At 34.8% G+C, this 22,742-nt stretch overlaps 1 protein-coding gene across 2 annotated transcripts in view; it reads left to right on the top strand.

The window, feature by feature from the left end:
• Positions 1-22,742, top strand: part of ARID5B (AT-rich interaction domain 5B) — a 127,717-nt gene that overhangs the window by 82,877 nt on the left and 22,098 nt on the right. The window contains exons 1-5 of one of the 2 annotated variants that reach the window (XM_053451209.1): positions 5,332-5,441; positions 9,810-9,922; positions 11,062-11,281; positions 13,043-13,095; positions 15,803-15,900. In XM_053451209.1, coding sequence (XP_053307184.1) covers positions 5,438-5,441; positions 9,810-9,922; positions 11,062-11,281; positions 13,043-13,095; positions 15,803-15,900 — 488 coding nt within the window. In that variant the 5' untranslated portion in view covers positions 5,332-5,437. Of the gene's footprint in view, positions 1-5,331; positions 5,442-9,809; positions 9,923-11,061; positions 11,282-13,042; positions 13,096-15,802; positions 15,901-22,742 lie in introns of those variants that run through there. The other variant, XM_053451208.1, reaches the window with a different exon arrangement.

Raw genomic sequence — 22,742 nt, 5'->3', positions numbered from 1 at the left:
TTTTAAATTGAGTCATATTTGATTTGGAAAAATATCCACTGTTTTACATTTTAAACAGTCATTAGATATGTTTCGATAAGCACATTCGGTAGGATGTAATCTTTATTTACCCACAAGCATTCTACAGGCTTAAAAAAATATCCAATTTTCTCCATATTAGGAGGTCTTACTTTTACAAAGTGCCGTAATCCATTTACACATCAATCTATATTTAACATACAAATAAACAGCACATATCATGGCAGGCTGCTCTTCGTAAGGTTTAATGTTAAATCAGACTTGGCACTGACAGCTGATGATAAGTACCACGCATGTACTGCATTTTTTAAAATGTTCCCTGCCTTTGCAGAAATAAAAACAACATTGAGCATAGCACTAAATCTTAAACTGCCCTTCAGGGCAATGTCCTCTCTCTTGCATCTCTTCTCTTCTTAAACCTATTGTCTTCCTAGAAGCATTCACTTGACAGTCAGAATTTCCCGATCCTGAATACGCTCTCTTTTGTCATGTTTTCTGACAGTCGTGCAACACTAGAGGGCAACTGAGAGTTTTTCTGCTAGCAAAGCTGGAAATGGTTTCCATATCATCTAACTATTTACAATGGAAAGGCGTATTTTTCACTGCCTGCAAATTTTAACATGTATTACCCTTTGAGGCTGCATTGACGGCATATTAAAAAAAAAAAACGAGGTTGTTCTGGGAAGAAATTATAGACCGTAATCTTTAGAGAACAGCTTTTGCCCAAATATGGATTTTTTTTTTTTTTTTTACTAAAAATCACCATGTGTTAGATAATGATCAGCTGACAGTTGTTCATGAGTTAATAGGGCAGCATTTTAAAACATGCATACCACGGCGGTTATAGAGCTCCAGATAAAGACAAACGGAGCTAAAGTTAGAAATAAAACACAGAAAAAAAACTTTGGAGCCCAGAGTCAATTACTTTACGCCGTAATTATCTCTGGTGAGTCATCAAAGAAGCAATAAACGGTTATTGTCTAAAAGGCTGAATCTACAAGGAACTTGTTTATTAGGTACATATTCTGTGGGAGAAAAATCTTTAAAAAAAAATCAATTTTTGTTGAGACATGAAAAAGAATTTTTGTTGAACAGTCAGACCAGTTATGCAAAAGCTACTTTTTTTTTTAGTATTAAGCATTTTTTTGGTCGTTCTTCCTTCTGTATGAAGCTGTACAAGTAATTTAATTTAGTCTTTTTAATATAAGCCATGAGTTATTCTTGTAGTGACTTTGTTAGAATTACTCATGGATATTCTACATCCCCAGCTGTAGATGTGTTGGCCCTTTTTAGTTTTTATTTACTCCCTGCATTTGACTCTTGCTCTGACTGTTCCCGTTTGTTCTGGCGGCATGAAGGAATGTGCCTTTACACAAGTCAGATCTTTTGTGGATGTTGCTTGACACAGTAAACAAGCATACCGTAAAATCATACTTGTCATACTTTTTTTTGTTGTTTTGTTTTATTTTGTTTTTCCTGAAAAACCGGGTGATGATGAATTACCTACATGATTTGACTGCAGGTATTATTTACAAGAGCTGTGACACGCTTTGATAGGTTTCGATGAAAGGCATTAGGAAAATTAAAATTACCGTTTCATCTTTGTTTGATTCAACTAAATGTGAATGCTAACTTATTAATAACCGTAATAAAGTCTGACTAAACTATCACATCTCAGAAACTACACTTTGATCTGAAATCTTTAAACCCAACAGTCAATGGCTTTTACTATTTGGACGAAGCTCAAAGCCTCCAAGAGATTATCTGAGCCAAGTTCCAAAACAACAAAGCATATAATAATCAGCAGGTGTAATGGCTTCATGATGATAACATTAAACAGACTGTTCTTTTTAATGAATTGTAGATAAAATTGAATTTTATTCTGTGAATGGGAAAAAATAAATCTTTAATGGCAATTGCTTCACAAATAATACTAATCGTGAGTATAAATAGGGCTTGCAATATGCTCGTAGCAGCAAATGTCTATAGATGAATACTTACTTTATATTGTGTTATGGAGAGGCATACTCAACATACGCTCTTGAAAACGGGGACATCAGGCAAGGAAAGATAGATACGGAGATATACCTCCCAATATTTGTAATGGACAAAGACGGAGAAGTTGTAGACATGGCTGTTGGTCATGGTTTGGCTTTTCTGAGACTTTATATGTGACATTGTGATTTATAGACAGCTATTTATGGAAATAAGTAAAGAATAAAGTATTTTATTTATACAATTTAATTACTAAGCTCCTTTTTCCTGAAAAAAATTGGCTCTGTAAGACTGTGTTACATTGACGAGCAGGCACACCAGATGAGCCAAATCCTTTCAAACTCTTTGTTAGGGGGCAGTGGATTGATTTATTTTATCCTAATATGGGATAAAAATGTCAGTTAGGACCCTTATTACAGGGTGATTAAACAGGTATATGATAAATATGTAAAATGTTACCCAAGGTTCAACCTTGATGGAAAGATATATCTAGGAAGCCAACTCTGTCAAGAAGAAGAGGTAGAATACACCTTCCAAAGAAACCAAGGCCTAGGGTGCTAGATCCCTTTGAAAGATTAAACAGGGCATCCTACTGGATAATATGGCTGCTTGGTGCGTTTTTGTTCATTGGGACAGTTGGAGAAATCACTTATCTCTCTTGTAACTGGCTCATATACACTACTGAGGTCTGCATCTGGCGACATCAGTCTCCATAGTGCTCTTCTAGTAGAGAGAGGAGCCAGGTAGGTCCTGGTGGACAGACGAGGACAGTGCCCTGGGTCAGACATAAGGCAGTGCCCCACTTATCTGACCGTTTTCATCCACTTGTATAGACATTCCGTCTGAGATCTAAATATACCTTATAACATGTATTAAAAGTATAGAAAATATCTTTGTTCTTGCTTAAGTTGACTTAATTATATAAATATAACCATCCCTTCTAAAATAAAATGTCCTGACAATTTGAAATGCTGGGATTTATTTTTAATGTTAACAATCTAAAAGCCATGCAAATGATGAATTACAATTAAGAAAGCGGTATTATATTCACATATATTTGGTAATAACTGAACAAAATCAGGGAGGGGAAGAGAAAGATGAATTCAGAATAAGTATGAAAAGAAAATGATGCAGTCGTGTACCCTGGGCTAGTTTTGTTGAATTATTATTTTAAATACAGTTCAAAGGGAATTAAGGTGATTGCCCCCCACACCAATGTTTAAGAACTGACGTTGTTATATTTTACCTAAAGACTGCATATTAGCCTAAAGAATGCAGTCATAGTTTTGACAGAATGTGACATTATGACATGGGGGTAATTAACATTTTTCTTGTTTTGGGGATTAAGTAATACGCATATACTATTTTTCTTCTCCTTTACGTAAAAGCGTTATAGCTGTTTATTTATACCTTATAGGCGGCCACATTTTGATCAATATTCAGTATATAGATAATTTATAAAGTAGGCTATCAAGCTCTTGTATTCCTATCAAGTACTCGCAGCCGGCTCTTTAATAATATGTTATACTTAGAAGCATTGGGATGTATTCAGTGACAAAAATAGAGGTCATTCAAATACTTTTTCCCACAATAAATGAAACCTCCCATGTGCTCTTTGACCTCCAAATAAAAGAATAATCATGTTACTTGGCAGTTGTCCTTTATTAGATTTGCATTATAGTGCAGAGTGGAAGAATTAGGTCAGAAAAGCAGCCAGAATTAAAATAATAATAAAAAAATACATTCAGTGTAGCATTTTTCTTGTTATTCTGTTAATTAATCACTCTATGATTGAAAGCATGATTTCTTTTTCTGTTTGCGTTGGGAATATAAAAGGCTGTTTGGGTCATTAAAATGGATGATCTCAATTGAAAAGCAATATTTTCAGCTGAACTTGATATTTTTGTTAACATGTACTGTGAATATAAATAGAAATGTTCTTTTCACTGTTGACTTTTATTATTTTAGTGCAGAAGATCAGCATTTTTTTTTTCATTTTAAGAAACCACTACATAATGACCTACTGAAGCAGTGATGTTATCCAGAATCATTCTATCATCTATCTATCTATCTATCTATCTATCTATCTATCTATCTATCTATCTATCTGTCTATCCACCCATCCATCCATCCATCCAAAGACTGTGTTGGGTTGCGGGCAGAGGCAACGGATCCTGCGAATATAGATGGATTAGAGTCCATCTAATATGGAATATTATTCCTGTTGTGGGTAATGATTGTTGGCACTTTTAATGATTAATAGAAGCATTGATCTTTGCATTGTGGAGTAAATTAGAGACATAGTTCATAGGTCATTTGCATATAACCCCATAATTTATGAGTTGTCAAGGGCTGTGGGATGCAACTGTCACTCAATAATCAATTGCTATGCTGTTGCTGTTTTTATTGTTATGCAGCGTTAAGTGTCACTAGACATTGGATCGGTGCCTCTTGTGTTATGGACTGGGCTGGACCTGCTAAACACTGTGTCCAACGTAACTAGTGTCCTTGTCGTTGGAACGTATTCCAAGTGTTAATGCCCAAGGACCAAATCTGGCATGGCTAAAATTGCAGGAGTTGGGTTTGGCACGTTCTAACATTGATATGGCACACTTTTGAGTGTTCAGGCAAAGAGAACCATACAATGATCAATTGAGTCTTTCTCCTACCTTGTACTCTTTGCTTTGATTGTTAACTAAATGAGACACTATAGGTACATGTTAAAGAACAAGTGTTTCTCTGTTAAGTTGTCCATAGAACATTTTTTGCTACCTCAGCACCTCAAATAGGCACATTATTAAATGTTTATGCTGCGTGATATATATATATATATATATATATATATATATATATATATATATATATATTTGTTATTAATAATAACAATAGTAGTAGTAGTAAAAAATAATCTTGTATAAAGCCATCTTCCTACTTTGCTGTGTTTGTGTGTATATTTACATACAAATATATATATATATATATATATATATATATATATATATATATTTATTTATTTATATTATAAATCCATTGGTTGCAGCTTGACTTATTTCTGCTGTGATGTGAGAAAAAAAAAGCCTGAAAAAAAAAGTCCAGGCATTCTCGAGAGGTCAGTAAGAGAAAATCATTAAGGCACAAGTCATAACCTACATTTAAAAGGCGGTGTAGTGCAGCACCCACTGGCAGCAAGCTAAAGCCAAAGCTCATCCCATTCCTCGCCACTAATGTAATCTGTGTTTATACGAGTAATGTACTGTAGCTAGGGGAGGGGAGTTGTAAGCACACAGCAGATACTCAGTGTGTTCATTTTGTGTTATGCTCACATCTTCACCAAGTCGAGACTTCCAGGGATTTAATGACCAGTCAGATGCAGTGTAGCATTCATGAGAACTGATATAAATGAGACAGATGCTAGCCGACTGGAATGGGTAACCACTTGTGTTTTCTTTTAATCTTGTTACTTATATTCATGCATGTTTTATTTTTCATAGTTGAAGGCTGCACAGGGCAAACTTTAAACAGACTGTGAACATGTTACAACCGATGGATTATATGCCGTGTCTTTCATTTAATAGCATTTGCTTGCCTTTTGGAATTCCTAGATTGATGTTTTACGTCAGGAAAGGATAAAGCATATTTCAGAAATGCACATTTTTTTTTTCCTTCAAATGAGTGCCAAGCTGCTCAGTGTTTGCAGGCTGATTAAAATGTAAATGTAACATGTCAACCGCTTTGACCGTTCCCTGTGTGAGAAATGCAAAGTGAAGAACAATTAGAAGGAGCAATAGATCTGATGTGGCTTGAAATGTGACAGTTAATGTTCAGCTTTTTAGGAATAAAAAAAGAGTAGCAGCTACCAGGAGAATTCTATCATAGTTTAAGTTGGGATGTCACGCGTGTAGCAGTTTGCGATTGATTGTCATGGAACCATGGGATAGTGATTGTGCTGATATACAGGAAGGGAGATGTGTCTTAAATGTGATTAGCTGTATACAAGAGTCCTGATTGAAAGGATTCATATAACAATTGTTACAAGAGAGAATAAATCACTTTGTGTTTGTCTATCTTACATATAGACAAATGATTAAAACATTGTAATAATCTGGCACTCACTTGCTTTAAACAGTCTGCTGAAATTTAAAGTGATAGACATAACTTGCTGATAGGCGCAAATTGTCTTTATACGCTGTCATACGTAATGGCATATATTATCATATTGAGGATAATATAATGTTATTAAAGAGAAATAATTCCGTATAGCAGAAGCAGTATTTCATTATCACAGTTCAACACAGATTACTAAGAGATGCAAATGAATGAAATTATCTTAAAGAACTGAATTTGACCATCTGGTAATAACACCAAGTGGTCCGTAGGTCTTTTCTGCTGTCGTGTACACAACCTTCGGTACAGATAATTAGCAATGTTACTTTTATTATAAATAAACAAGAGCGGATCCAACGTCTGCCTTTATTATTTTCATTTAGTTCCAATCTCCAGAGTGTTAAAACAATTTGCATATAATTTGTGTATTTTCATTCTCAAGCATGTCACAATTATGTGTCAGTCATCTGTGCAAATACTTCAGAGAGAGAGAGAATGCTGGCAACAGATTCTCAATTTATTTATTTATTTTTCCTCTTTGGTCAACATCAAAGCCTCCAGCAGAGTGAATCGTAATGGAAACATTTGTATTGAGATTGTATTGTAGTTACAGTTGACTGAAATATGGAAATGCTTATCAGCCTGGATGGTCAGTGATAGAAATAGTTATTTAGATGTGAACATAATGAGCCAATTTAAAGGGACTTTGTGTTAATAGTGCACTGGATTTAGAATAGCAATTACTCTATGAGATTATTATTATTATTATTATTATTATTATCATTATAAAATTCTAGACCTGAGTTGTTTGCTGGATCAGAGATGTTTCCCACAACTTTTTTAATTCCAGACACTTTGACCAAAGGGGTTTATTCACTGAAGCCATAGTTGAACTGATAGTTTGAAGGAGAATGGTGGTTTCAGCTCACCAAATGCATCATAAAGGGCCACCCTTGGAAGATTTCTCCTGTGAGAAGGTCTGAACTGCTTAATGCATGGTTCATTTGGTGGAGTGACTTTAAAGTGCTTTCACTAATGTAATTATACATTATACATGGCAATCAAAACTCTTCCTGGAGCAAAATGTAAATGGGGTTTGTCCTTCATAGTGAAGTTAGTGACTCTGCCAATTCCCATTTACCCATCCTCTGTATGCCTCATTGCTAATTTGGTATCTATGGATGATGTTTAATGTTTTTGTTTTTTAACAAATGGTCAATGTACTGTGTACAATTAGCTAAGGGATTATGGTACAAAGTCATCAAATGTATAGCAACCATGGAACTGTCCAATCAAGACAACCATTACTTAGGCTGCAATGGTGCATTCTTTAAACCTGCCATACAAATGGAGAACCTGTAGCTGGAGGGCTGCAAGCAGAGCACCTACTCCATGGTCCAAAGCTTTGCTCCAATGATTAGCTGCTTGGAGCAGTCAGTAAGTGGCAAAAAATACTAGTGCTTTCTGTGAATGCGCACGGGGGTCTCTCATGCCGAGCCATGGCTGGAGCTGACTAACTGGTATATCACACAGCAGGAGATGTGCTTAGCCAAACACATCTCCTGCATGCTAAATTGCTTGGGGAGGAGTGACAGATGCATATGGGAGATTCTGCAGAACCCCCCCTATGTATCTTCAATGGGACTACATGAATATTTAAATGGACTACTTAGCTATCATATAGATTAAGTAGTGCATATGTTGGCTGGAGTGTCCCTTTAAGACAGTTCTTAGTGAGGGCCAGATGGGCCATTGCCAGTGAGACCACTTAGGGCAGTCCACCCACCTCCATAGACAATTAGAACTGGGGAAAGAGGTGACAAATTCGCACATACAGGGAAATGCGAAAAACAGAAACATTAGTTGTTCAGAACAAATGTGATAAGAAACTTACTCCTACCTGAAAATGTAGCTGTTATTGCTCAGCCCAATTATGTCATAAACTCATATTTCAGTCGTGTTTACAATAAATCCTCTTGTGACTGCGCTGCTGTGAACATTTGTTTGGGAAGTTCGACAGGGCCCATGTGAGTAATATACTATGATTAAAGTCTATTTTTACTAACCATTTATGACTGCAGTGGATTAACATACTGAAGCATACAGGAAATGAATAAAAAGGTGAGGCATTTTTAGGTTGTATAGCTGTAAAAAGGGTGATTTATGATTAATGATAAATTTCCACTGCCACAACATAATGTATTGAAAATAATGGTATTTTAATCAATTATTAAACGAAAAATTATTTTTAATTGTTAACCAAGTCCAACTACAAAATCATCACCTTGGTTGCGTAGCACCTTATGGAGGTGATAATGCGTGTGGTGTTAACGCCGGTTGTAAATAAACATGTTGATATTTTTATATGAAATGGTATTAGCCCTGATTATTGATCTCCCAGTTCTGATCACTTTGTCGCTGTAAAGATCACTTTACAAGCAATTTTAACATTAACACAACATCAGAGGAGTGCAAATGCCTGATGACTAATACCAGTTAGTTAATTTACTTCACTTTTATAAACTGTATTTGAGGATTGAAAGCTTATACATCAAAACACGATTGTATCATCCACCAGCCAGATTAAGTTACTGCTTTCCCTGGAAAATTGGGGCTAATATAGGTGTGAATTCTGACTGTTTTCTAAATGATTGCTGACACCACACTCCACAAATTGACTATGCTTTATAAAGGACCCACCCTGCCAAATCCCTCTGCAAGAAGGACTTTTTGTAATGCATAGGCAAGCCAGAGAAGTGAAACTGTAATTAAACTGTCGGTTACTTCTTTAAATCCCACTGCGTAACAACATGTATTGGTGGACCTTATACCTAATACCTTAAACTTGTCAAGAGTTAAAAATATTGTTAATTAGATTACAAATGCTTAATTGGGGTTTGAACTGTAAGATACCGGTAATCAAAGCACCAGCAGGCTTGCTCAGATGTCATTATATTACCTTTTATTTATATATTGCCCCAACAATTTACACAGGGCTTCTTACAATTCAAAGGTTAGCACAAAACAGACTAAGACAAATGAATACATTATACCAAAGTAAAATATTGAGGAGTCAGCTCTCCACTATGTGACCCTAAGGTTTTGCCCACTTAACATGAGACACTCCAATTGGTGTACCAACCCTGAGAGCAAAACGCTGAGAGTTACCAAATATGGTATTGTCTGCTTAATTTGCATAAAGACTCCTCCCCTTTTTATTTTATAAATGATCACACTATTCTGGTTTACTCCATTTGCGTATAGGGTAGATTGACATGTGAATAGTTTGTATGAAAACTCAAATATTATTCTGTGCAATATAACTCGGTACTTGACTTTCCATAAGTGAACTTGCTAACTTTCCACAGCTTAGTAAATCTATCCATGATCCAATGACTGAAGTGGGCTTTAAGTTGTAGAACTGGCATCAGAAAGGGCACCAGAAAATAGTGGCCTCTCTTGGAATCGAATGCATGTCTTTCACACGCCTAATGTCAGGAATGTGTGTAAATAGGGACGTAATTAGACGTTTTGAAGTGCAAATTACATTTTCAAAAGGGTTATTGAAAAAATAATATTAAAGTATCTTTAATTTCAAAACTGTTATATTAAAGTCACGAAGCGTACCGAGGACTATAGAGAATTGCTGCTTTATATGGAACAGATATTAATGAGTGTGCATTTCTTTTCAGCTCCAAATCTTAAAGGCAGACCGCGCAAAAAGAAGCCGTGTTCACAGAGAAAAGATTCTGTAAATGGTGTTAAAGATCCCTCCAATATTTGTGACGGCAAAGCCGTTGCCAAGGTAATCTTTTAGACTCTCTATTTCATTCCACTGCCTCCTGACTGTTTATTGTTCTTATTTCTCAAATGAAAACCTATTTTTAGTACGGCCATTTTTTTTCCTTCTTCTTCTGCTTCAAGATAGAGTGTTTGACACTAGATTGATTTTTGTCTAAAGTACAAAAGCAGTAAGTAGGACACTGTTGTTTCTTCATGTCATGTACTGTTAGACTTTGCTTCTGGTGACATAATAATCTGCTCTAATGAATTTCCAGTTACAAAATAAACAAGACGGTTTCAATCTTGCTGTTTAACATGTTTCTTGGAACAGCTCTTTTAAAGGTTAACCAAAGGATGATCTTAGAGAAAAACTCAATTAATACTCTGAATAATTTACTGCAAGCTTGAAACCTCAGCAACATCGGATTTTAGTGAAAAGATTCCACAGGGAATGTTTGTTCTAAGAGAACTCTACTATATTTTATGTTCCCAAGTCATTTCATGCAAATTGTCCAGAATCATTGGTAATCTCATCATTTTTCCCATATATAGATCACAATCTTAATTTTGAATATTATTTGAAAGTAATTTACAGAAACGAAATTACTGTAATTCACATAGTTTTAGGTTTATAAATTTAAATTATTGCTTAATGGACATTTATAGGCTAGGAAACTATTGATTGCAGATTTAATAACATGTTGTAAAAACAGTCAATATCTGAAAGATATTTCTTTCTTTTTTGGGAAGTTGTTCCTATGTAACACTTTGTATAGCTAAAATATAATAAGCCGGGGGGGGGGGGATTTAAGAAATCTTGTTGCTTTAATTATCCATTATGTAGGGCTGACTTTTGTTGGTGGAAGTCAAGGTTGATCCTTTATGATTCATGAAAAGTTTCATTGCAACTCACTTTTGTTGAATTAACTCCAGAAACAGATTAGCCAACGCTTCTTATCTGAGGATCATGTAAAAGTGCTTGAGACTGGAAAAACAATCCCTTATTTGATATTCTAGGGTGGTTATGTATTGCTGTATAAAATCAATCATAGTTTTGCTGAATAACATAGTAATACGTGAGACAAATAAGTGGCTTTGATGAATAGACTCTGTAAACTTTTGTGCTTGGTCATCTACAGTCTCATATACAATTCCTTCCAGGTAAAATGTGAAGTTAAGACAACCTTATCAAAAGCGAAGTCTGCCAACAGCAACTGTAAAAAGACATCGATTGAAGATAAACCAAAGCCGGCTACGGGCAATGGATGCAAAGCAGACGAGTGCAAAGCAGATGAACAAGCATTTTTAGTGGCGTTATATAAATATATGAAAGATAGAAAAACACCTATTGAGAGGATACCATATCTAGGGTTTAAGCAGAGTAAGTAGGATATTTTTTTTTCTTTATTATATTATATGTTTAGCTCATCAGTATTGATGTTGATTGATGTGTGTGTGTATAGAGGTCTGTATATATGTATATATATATATATATATATATATAATTGCAAATTAAACTAAGCAGCCCTAAAAGCTTCAGAAATGCCTTTGTTTCTGTATTACATATAAACACATCATTGCATTTAACAGGAAGAAAGGGTCCCAGCTATAAGCATACAAAGGAACGCCCCTTAAATATATAGTATTGTAACATTTATTGTACTCAAAATACTAAGGCCTGCTAGGGTCGGTCAGAACATTTAGCATTATTTTTGTACGTCTCAATAAGCCATCACTTTAGTGCCAATTCTATTGTGCAGATATGTGTAATATTTATTCACCATTTTATTCATTACACAACATATTTATTTATTAGTAGTGTTCACAGATAAGGAGGAAGTATGGGCATTCACATCCTACCTTATTAAATGTCTAAACTTTTATAAGTTGTAATAAAACAAATTAAACTATAATTCTGGCAATTTAGTTGTCCTCCAAGATTGAACCAATAGATTATGTCTGTCTTTGTCTTAACGACTAGCTGAAGGGCATAATACTTTTATCCTCATTACTCAGAAACTAAACATTTATCATTTTCAATGTAATGGCAGCCAACACAGCGTTTTCTTTCAACAAATCTAAATCCTTTTACCCTTTTCCTGAATTTGAAATGCGTGCCAGATATATTTTTTTTTTCATCATTGAAGCCATGTGTTATTTTTATGAAGAATGTCACCCCTTCAAGTTTTACATAACAATTTACATACCTAATTGGCACTGATTGCTGCAGCAACTTTGGCGGCGGCGGCCATGATGAAGTGGAATAACTCCAGATGATTAGAATGTTTGTCTCCAAACTGGCTGCTTGGAATAGAAGTTCAACCAAAGTGCTTGCAGACAGGCCTGTTACATTATTCATTGATTTAGATTAAATCAAGACCTCTGGAAATCTGTTAATGCCTTTTAAAAAAAAATATTGCAAGATTCAGCTAGGTTTCCAAAATGCTTGGTGTCGAAGGACACATCTCATTGGTTTTTTTTTAGCGCACGTTGTTAAGAATAAACAACTTTTAAACAAACAAGTTACAGGATGTATATTTTTGATTTGGTAATTGCAATTATAAAGGGAAAAAAACTGTTCATGTATTTAGGAAGTGAAGATTCACATCTGAAAGTTATCAAAGTATATAAATAAAATCTGCCTTTTCTGGTTTTATCTGTCTATAAACATTATATACAAGTATAGTAAGACTAGTAAATCTGGCTTGCAGTCTGAAGCCTATATGGATCCAGCAGGGTGCTTTAAGTTGAAGCCTACTCCCTGCTCACTTCCTGCTCACTTCCTGCTCACTTCCCTCCCACTTGCTACCCACTCAGGGCTGTCTAGGCTCGCCCCACTACTACAAGAAGCCACTCCCCGCAAGAAACTATAATTGGTCTAAAATGTAGAGCGTTACGGAAATTGATGTTTTTTATATAAAACAATAAATAATAATAATAATAGAGTAAGAGTCATTATTAATTTAATGTGTTTTTTAGAGACTCTTGATTAACCCTACTATTCAAGTATTGTGGAAATGGTTTTTTTAATTGTCCAATTTGACCTCATCAAAGTTATCATGTGCCCTGTTGAATTTACATTTGTTTGAAACGATACTGGTTAATGCGAGGCTTATCTAAATACTTATTGTCCTTCTAACAGTTAACCTTTGGACTATGTTTCAAGCTGCTCAAAAACTGGGAGGATACGAAACGGTAAGTGCTTTTAGGTTTCTTACTAGAACAATGAATTGCACAATGTAACTTTTTCTTGTTTAATAAACTACATCGAGGTTTAAAACAAACACAGTTTTTCGTAGAATAGCTCTTCACAATGGGGGTTTATTGAACGGCTCTTGGAGAGGTGCCTGATTAGTTCCAGCTTTAGAAAAAAAATATGTAAACTTGTCGAAAAAAAAAAACTACAAGCGGAAAACACATGTAACTCTTCCCCCGTCAAGGAAATTAGATGGATGTGTAATTTTTTCCCATGTTAAGAAAGAGCTTATTATTGTATAAGCAGCCAAGGCTGCATAAAAAGAAAATTTCACTTGGCAACATACCTGACATCTGCTTATGTCTAATACGTGGAATGTATTAAAAGCTTTAAAAACGTAATCAGTATACACCATTAAGAAGCTACATTTTGCACTTATTGGCTTTAATTGCTGGTGTTAAATACCCTAATGGGGAAAAAACACAAACAGATAAACAGGACGTTTTCGGTTATTCGCAATTTTCTCTCCACTGGCTTTATTAACTAATGATATCTGACAAGGGTGTCTATATTTAGCTCACAAAAACATTTGATGGTCAGAAACTGAACACTATGTACTTTGAATCACGAAAGCACTAGATAAAAAAAAAACGACGGAGATTAAGATCCCTTTTTTCCCCCTACGAGGGAAGTAAAGATACAAATCATACAAGATGACATCTGCAACAAAGAAATGAAAGATGTCATAGCAAATTGTTTCCAGATTCCGCTTTGATTAAATAAAGTGTATTTCTGTTTAATTGAGATGTACTGCATCCTTGAGTATCCATTTCTGCGCAATTATAGCTGTATGTAAACAGGAAAAAATGTGTGGTTTGTGAAATGACAGGCGTTCATATTTGTAGAAATACATGCGTTTTATAACGATCATGAAAGCTATGTTGATTTAATCCGCACAGGGCTAATCCTAATGCAACTAATCCAATGATACAGCGCTGGTTTATTTGGTTAAAGCATTCATACACACACGTTGGGCAGTACCGGTATTCCGTACTTGAGTATTACCTATTTGCCCAGATAAATATCAAGTTAGCTAATAAAAAAAAAACAAGATTAGATTTATTGCTGAAATAAATGCTCTGGATATATACAGTACTGTGCAAACGTTTTAGGCAGATTTGGGAAAAAAGAAGAAAAATCTAAATCCAATCAATATTTGACCACCCTTCACAACAGCATCGATTCTTCTAGGAACTCAGCAGGTAGGAACTAACCACGATTCTTCTGTGGATTTAGGCAGCCTCAGTTGCTTCTCTCACTTCATGTTATCCCAGACAGACTCGATGACGTTAAGACCAGGGATCTGTGGGGGCCATACCATCACTTCCAAGACTCCTTGTTGTTCCTTATGCTGAAGAACATTCTTAATGACTTTGGCTGAATATTTGGGGTAGTTGTCATGCTGCAGAATACATTTGGGGCCAAGCAGATGCCTCTCTCTTGGTATTACATGATGGATAATTATCTGCCTGTACTTCTCAGCATTGAGGAGACCATTAATGCTGACCAAATCCCATACTCCATTTGCAGAAATGCAGTCCCAAACGTGTGTTCCTCACCCAGTTTTGTTCCTCCTACACAGCTGTTCTGTTTCAGTTACTGGTTGTGTTTCAGCCTTCATATTAAATTGATGATGTTTAGCACCTGTTTGTTATAATTGTTTAATCGCCGACTAGGTGTCAGCGTGCCTAGGAGAACTGATGCAGTTTTGAATGCCAAGGGTGGTCACACCAAATATTGATTGGGTTTAGTTTTTTCTTCTGTTTGCTCTCTTTGCATTTTGTTAAATTACAAAAATAAACTATAAACATGTCTATATTTATACATTTATACATAGCTAAATGACATTTCTAACAGAGAAATCAAAGTTGTCATAGCAAACAATATCCAGATTCCGCTTTGGATAAATAAAGTGTGTGTATACGTACGTACACAAAGGATAGAAAAAGGAAAGCACATTTTTATACCATACGTTCATATTATATATATATATATATATATATATATATATATATATATATATATATATATATATATATAGCTATATATAGATAACAGGCACGTTAACCAACTTGCCAGTGTGTTCTTTACAGTTCAACATAAGGTTAATATTAGAGATTATAAGAACATAGGAGGTGCATGCCAGCTAATAATAACGTTTTGGGTACTTTTATTCCCTGTTACTACTATTGTTAGCAGTAGCTTTACAGTTAGCTATATATTTGATGGCCGTGTTGGACTTACCCGTGGGAACAGCTATAAAACCTTTAATGGCAATTTTGCTAAAGATGGAATCACCCATTCAGTTATCAATGAGCTTTTCACTATTTCCAGTCTGTGGACAGACCCATCCTTATTTCTAAAATAACAATAATTAGCTCCTTTTAACATACCACAGTCCGTTCCAGTGTTTAACCCGAGGTGTATCATTCAAAATGCCTGAAGAATAAAACGAATGCATTACTATCTAACATACAAGGGTACGCACCCCGGGCTTACATATTTACTATATGCAATTACAGGATTTCTGAATTGCTGTGTTACTGTACTTACCGGAAAGCCATTTGATGATTATGTTAATGGATATAACTATGGTTGAACTTTTTAATAAAACCATGCGCATCCTTTATTGATTGTTTTGTACAGATTACTGCTCGGAGACAGTGGAAACATATTTATGATGAACTAGGAGGAAACCCAGGAAGTACCAGCGCTGCTACATGCACTCGTAGACATTACGAAAGGTAACACAGAGTTAATATTAAGTGGGTATGATCTCAAGGAGGGAATAAGCCCCCTAACTTACCACAGCGTCGCACATCCTGATGAGAAATATTGGGGCCTATTTATTCATAGAACAGGGAGGATGAGCAGTATTGTATGGAGAAGATATATATAGGCAATCCAGATGGTAAGATATCCAGAAGCCTTAGTGATATAGATGTCCCTAAACAGTTTTGGAAGCCTCGGGCCTTCTTGACTAATCCAAGTACTGGGAAAAGAAAAAATGTCGGTGCGCTAAGCTAGTCTCAGGCTCAAATAATACAAATGTGTAATATGAGGCCTACCAAACAGGTGTAAGCATGCTGCAAGAAACAGTGTATTGGCTGTACAATGTATACAAAAAACAAATAGGTTTTGGTAGCAGTATAAACTGCTTTGTGTGCCCACTATGTAGGAGGTGAGAGTAGGTTCTCACCCTATTGAGAGTGTGCCTTGATGTGGCGGGTGAGCTTAATTATGCTTTGGCCAATTCATATAACCAAAACCTCTCATTTATATTATGTTTAAATATTTGTTGCCAACTTTATTAGGGTGAGAAGCGCAGACAGTTTTTGTTTTTTCTAATCCAAGTACTAACAGAACCCTAGCCCATTAATTTGTTAGACCATAATATACCTGATTCTGCACAGATTCATTGAGGAATTGTTGGCATGTGTGCCCATAACCCATGTACCACACATGGCAAAGGTTTCCATTATGTTAACGCTAAGCGATCTGCTTAGGCAGAAGACCACGTATTCCATCATATTACGTTGCAGGTCACAGCTTGAGAAAAGACCGAAGTTGGCATGAAACATAGTTTTAGCTTTTGTACTGGGAATAAACCACTGGGATTTATTAGTGAAATTTGCCTTTTTTTTGTAAGTGCACGCTTTTGGGTTCTTTCTATTATTTGACCTTGTTATCTTGATTTTTGCTCTTAGTTAAACATATTATGGTTTTCTTTGGAGTATTCGTGTATGTACCTATTTACAGCTGAAGGCATTTGCTGATTACTTTTCAAGGTTCTTTTAAGCTGTTTTTTTTCTAGTATGATGGATAGTACATTTAATTGTATGCAGACCGATATGGGGTAATATTTCAGGATGTGATGCAAATCACAGTAATACAATGCAGGTACAGCTAGCACAGACGGATCCAGTTTCACAATGAAACAGAGTTTCAGCTGCTAGAATTCGTTGTGAACGTTTAAGTACCATTTGAACATGTCCTATTTAAAAATACTTAGATTTTAATAGATCTCTTTCAAGATGTGTATTGATATAGATTGCTCATTAAAAAGCTGCTTCCAAAATACATTCAGTTGCCAACTTTAAAGATGTATTTTTCTCTTGGAGACATTCTTCATTTTATGAAATGAATGCCAAAATGTTTCTTCAAATGGAACCACAGATTGATACATCATTATCTTGCTCCATGATATTACACTTAAAAAATTAGACACGTTGTTAAAGCAGCTTTGTAGATCTAATGCTACAAAAATTAACAATATTGTAATTTACTGTAGGTAAACATTCTTGGCTTAAAAATTATCCGGTGCATTTCCGAAGTGTCACTGGACACTGGATATGTGTTGATTTCTTGTATATTATGTGTTTATTTGTAAGGGTTTACTTTGTATGATTATTAAATAATTTTAATGAAATGCACGAAAGCATAATTACCGCCACAAAGTACATAAAAGCAATTAAGCACATTGTTGTGTGATTAAATGTAAAACAGGTGACAAAGATCATTTCATCTCTTAAATGGATTGTGTGGGTAGAAAAGCTTTGAGAAATATTGCTTACTGTTATGTGGTGTTTTGGATTATGTGTATGGTTTAGAATGTAATTTTTTAACCTGTGGTATGTCTAAACCTTGGGGAACATCTTTGGGAAGTATATAACTATGAAGTATATAACTATGATATACTATGATATATATATATATAGTATATTAAGGATTATTATTCCATGTATGTGTGTGGATGTAGTTTTATATACATTCATAACATATATATATATATATATATATATATATATATATAGTGGATCAATCAGTGACTAGATTTTGGATTTGTGCTCACATCACGTCACATAGTCTTGAGTAGTATAAGATTATTTCATACGTAATAACCTTTTACACATAAAATACATACCCATGTGTTCAGCTTCATAGATGTGAACGTTTATTATGGTGGAAGAGGAGTGCCCTGTCCTAGGATTTTTTTAATTTTTGCACAAATTATAGGTCTATTGTCATTAAATTACACTAATTCAAAAGGGAGATGTCTATTTTTAACATAACTTAATCAGTCAATAAAAGTAATCACGCGGATCTAAAGAAAGGAAAGTTAAGATACCTTTGTAGTATACTCATATATTATATAACAGAAACTCACTCTATATAACAGAGGTAGCTTGTTATTGTCCAAAGGAATTAAGAATACCTTTCAACTGTCCAAGGTACACATTTCAATATGATATTTGTCATTCTGCAACATTTTAAAGACACTAATCATTATGACGGCTTCTGTATAATTTTGCTGTCCTGTTGCATGCTCTTTCAGATTTATTCTTCTTAAAATCACATTTTAAACATTTTGAAATATCACATAACTACCTGGCCAAAGGACATTTACATATCTCGTCTACATTCAAAAATATTTAAATCCTTGAAGGCATTAATCTTTCACGTGTTTACAATTTTTTCTAAGCTGCTAGGTGATGTCATTATTTATGTCATCGGCTAATCACCCCATTATATAAATATGACTTTCATTGAGTCTTACATAATGAGATTGCTATTCCATTATGCATGCAGTGTGTAAAATAAAAAGCTCCTTTAATGTAGCTTGAGTACTTACGGGTCTGACCTTTAAGTCATAAAGCAGTCACACAAGCTTAACCAAACCATTTATTTATCAGGAAAACCTTTCTAAAGGTCATTACTTACTATTGAAGAGTAAGGAAGTCAAGAAATGCCCCACCAATAATTATTTTTTTAATACACATGCCTTTCAGTATGACCAAATATCCATAACATCTATTTCATTAATAGAATAATGTTACATTAAATAAATAGTAAAGCCAAACTCCATCTCCAACCTCGGCTGTTGTACATTAATGGATATCAACAACACATTGTATAATAATATAGTGTATAGATACTGCGCATGCCAAGTGCTGTGCCTCAAAAATAACTTACTTACCAAATAGAAAACGTTTCTAAGATATAAATAATTGAACCTGAGGGCCTGGGCTGTGTTGCAGTTCAGCATCGATATTATCGATATATTTAATTTTTTTAATCTTTGCACCAAAATCTGAAAGGTTTGGACGGTCGCGCCAGTTAGTAGATCTGTAAATGAAAAGGTGCACAATCATGCTATAAAGAGTGGCACAACCTATCAATAAATGAGTTTTGTTCTCGATATATATATAAAAAAACACTTTTAAAAATTAACTACTACATCGGAAGAGATTGTATCAAATCTGGAAGAAACATGTTTATAAAGACTATTAACTCTATGTTTAGATAATGTGCCACAAACATGATTTTAGACTTAAGTCTTTAGCTACCTTTATATATATATATTATCCTTTAAATAAAAAGAGAACTAGCCTTCTTATTCTCCTTTGCTTTCTGGAATCTATCCATGCTTCCTGGGAAAGAGGGAAACCTGGCTTCCTCTCATATCGCCAACACTTTGTTTTAGTTACTTTGGTGCATCTCACACTCCAATGTGTTGCAACGTTATTGTGACTGGCCAGTTTTTAGGAGAAAATTTCCTTGTTCCTGAAATGAAGACAGCTATAATTTGCCTATAATTTGTGCAATCAAACCAAACCATTATTATGAAGCTTTTTCATCAAATGGACATCTTCAAAATGATGTAATTTTAATCACCCCCCAAAAATATGAAGAGGCAAGTTACATACAATGATAAAAAAAAAACTATATTAGTTAATATAGAACAGATGTTTTCTCTAATTACGTTTATTGAATAGGGAATTAAGGGCTTGTGCATAGGTCTTGACCACTTCTTGGCACGTTACAATATTTTACATCTCAACTGAATGACTATACTGCAAAAATAAAAATAGCGTCTTGTATCTACAAATATGCAGCATTGATTCAATTGCCAGAAATCTATCCATTGTGAGATTTGGATAGCATTTCACCTATATATATTATGCATTGAACAATTTTGGGCTAAAAAGCATAGATGTGTTGGACATAGTGCACTAACTGAGATAAGTTTTATGACTTTTTCACATGAATGAAATAAAAGAAACTCTGTTAACACCTTAGCTAAATGCATCGGTCGTGGAATCCGTGGGATGTACAAAGAAATGAAATATTAACTAAGATTACAAAACAAATGGAAAGCAGCACTGTGGAAATATAAGAAATTATATGAAATGCAAATAGTTATTATAAACAGAAAATACATATAGCATTCAGTGTGTGTACATATTTTATATATATATTATTTTTTCAGGAACTACAGATTTTTAATTTCTTTCAGATTACTGTTGGCTTACTTTATATTAGCATTTTTTTTTTAAATGATTATATGGCAAGCTCTACTTCCCAAATGTCATTTTCCTTGATAATACGTTATTGTTGTTGCCAGATCACAATATAAATAACATGCAATTTTGTGTCTTTTCTCTATTCCAAGGCATTACTGAATTTACGATGTTTTCCACTTAAAGGAAATGTCAGCACAGATAGTGTATTCTAAAGTTCATCCTAGTTAGTGACTTTCAGTTAAACTGTACTCGAAAAGGTGTTGATGTGTAACAATGATGTATCAATAAGTAACCATTGCAATTTAGTTGTAAAGTTATAACTTGGACATGCATGACAGAGGGTAAACCATGATCACACATCTTGCTCTGCTTCCTAAGTCTCAGTAACATACAAATTAAGGAAAGGTCTACTTTGCTTAGGAAACTGTAGAAATAGGCAGGTCATCTCGGTTTCCATAGAAAAATAATATTGTTGAAAAACATGGACTGGTTCCTGAACAAACCAATGATCAACAGCCAATCAGTATCTCTTACTAGAATCCCCCTTACTACACCTGCAGTAGGAAGGCTGGCAGTAGAAGTGGGATGACACATAGATCATATGACCATATGGAGAGACCGACTTTAACATTTGTGAAGATTAAGTGCATTGGCTTCATGCCCATACTCGATTGCCCATTATTATATCATAACATATGACTCGCCACTCACAACCTTCATTATTGTTGACTTTCTACTAAGGTGTTGACTGGGTCTTGGTCTGGACATCCAGATCATGTTTAGCCTAGATAATTCCTGCACCCAGAGTTTTAGACTATACTTTTGTGTGCTACTTATGATAATTATGCTCAACTTATCACGTGGTTTTCGTTCCATGAATTATTTATATTGTTAGTTTTTATCTTCTCTTTTTTGAGGTATTTATACTTTTAACTAGTTTGTAAAACATTAGTCATTACAATACTAAAAGTAGCACTGATGCTAAAAAAGGCTGAAATCCATGAGAACCAATAAAAAAAACTTCTGATACCGCTGCATACATTATTTTCTTGTATGTCAGTTTATTTCATAGCATGTCTATCATCATGAAAGAAAAACTCAGAACATATCTTTAAACATTCTTTTCTTTGGCCGGGATTTAAACCATAAGAAAGTTGTTTGGGAAATCTTGGTCCTTTGTAGCAGTTTTGCACAGTCACTGAGGTCATGTGATAGGCATGCTCATCTGGTTACTTATTTTAAACAATATTGATGGTTCCTCTTTTAGCTGTGCTCTCACAAAGGAAAGAGAAAGAGTTTAAAGCTTTGATATATTTTATTAGGCCATAGGGTAATTATATACAGATGCAACTGTATGTGCATTTACAAAACCTACTATTATATCATGAGTGCAAAACAGTTGTTCTTGTAGAACAGTTTGTGTGCCTGACATAAATTACAATTTTTATAATGCAAATGTGAAATGTACTGTTGTTTAAAAGCACACTCAGGTCATCATATGCACTTTTAAGCATATGATAAATGAAAGGTCCCTCTAAATAAGCAAGGTGCCCCCCTTGTAAATGCATGGTGGGATTCTTCCGAATACCCCACCCCAAATGCAATGGCCCCTTTTCCCACCCTCCAGCTATTTTGAGTGCAAAAGATGTATTCAGCCAAACACACTTACCTCCTGACAGCTCCACCGCTGTCTTGGCTAATGTTGTCGTTGGATGTCTATTCAGGCCCCTATATGCACTTAGTGCCGCCAATCAGTGTTCAGAACCGTCAGATCACATAGAAGGAGGGTAGCTGCAGCTTCTTCCTAAAATAAGCTTGGTTTGCTTGTTTTTATGCATATTGAAGCACTTACAGAGTACTTTCATCTACCTTCTTCTTTAGTGGGGCTATGGATGACATTAGCCTGTCCCTTTAAAAATTAAAAATAACCTTTCTATAGCTGATCAGTAAGTAAAGAACTATAATGCAGAATTAGCATGATGCTGTATATATTTGATTTGATTTGTTTGATATAAAATCCCTGAACACAACTGCTAGTGTATTCATTTTCACTTTGAATAAAGACCCCACTGTTGCGCCGTTGAAAACCATTACGCAATATGTGCCATATGTTATTAATCATTGTGCGCTTATTTAAGCTGCGGCTCAGTTTTACTTTGAAAGCTATAAAACAATTCCCCGAAATGGCATTATCTTCAGCATAATACAAGTAAGCAAAGCACCTTTTTAACAATTTAATTTGATCAACCAGAAGAAATAGTTTTTTTGGGGTGTTTTTTTGA

This window comes from Spea bombifrons, chromosome 11 (genome assembly GCF_027358695.1).
Source record: "Spea bombifrons isolate aSpeBom1 chromosome 11, aSpeBom1.2.pri, whole genome shotgun sequence".
NCBI lineage: Eukaryota > Metazoa > Chordata > Amphibia > Anura > Pelobatidae > Spea > Spea bombifrons.
Note: the sequence above shows the minus strand (reverse complement) of the source record. Positions and strands in the feature narration are given on the sequence as shown.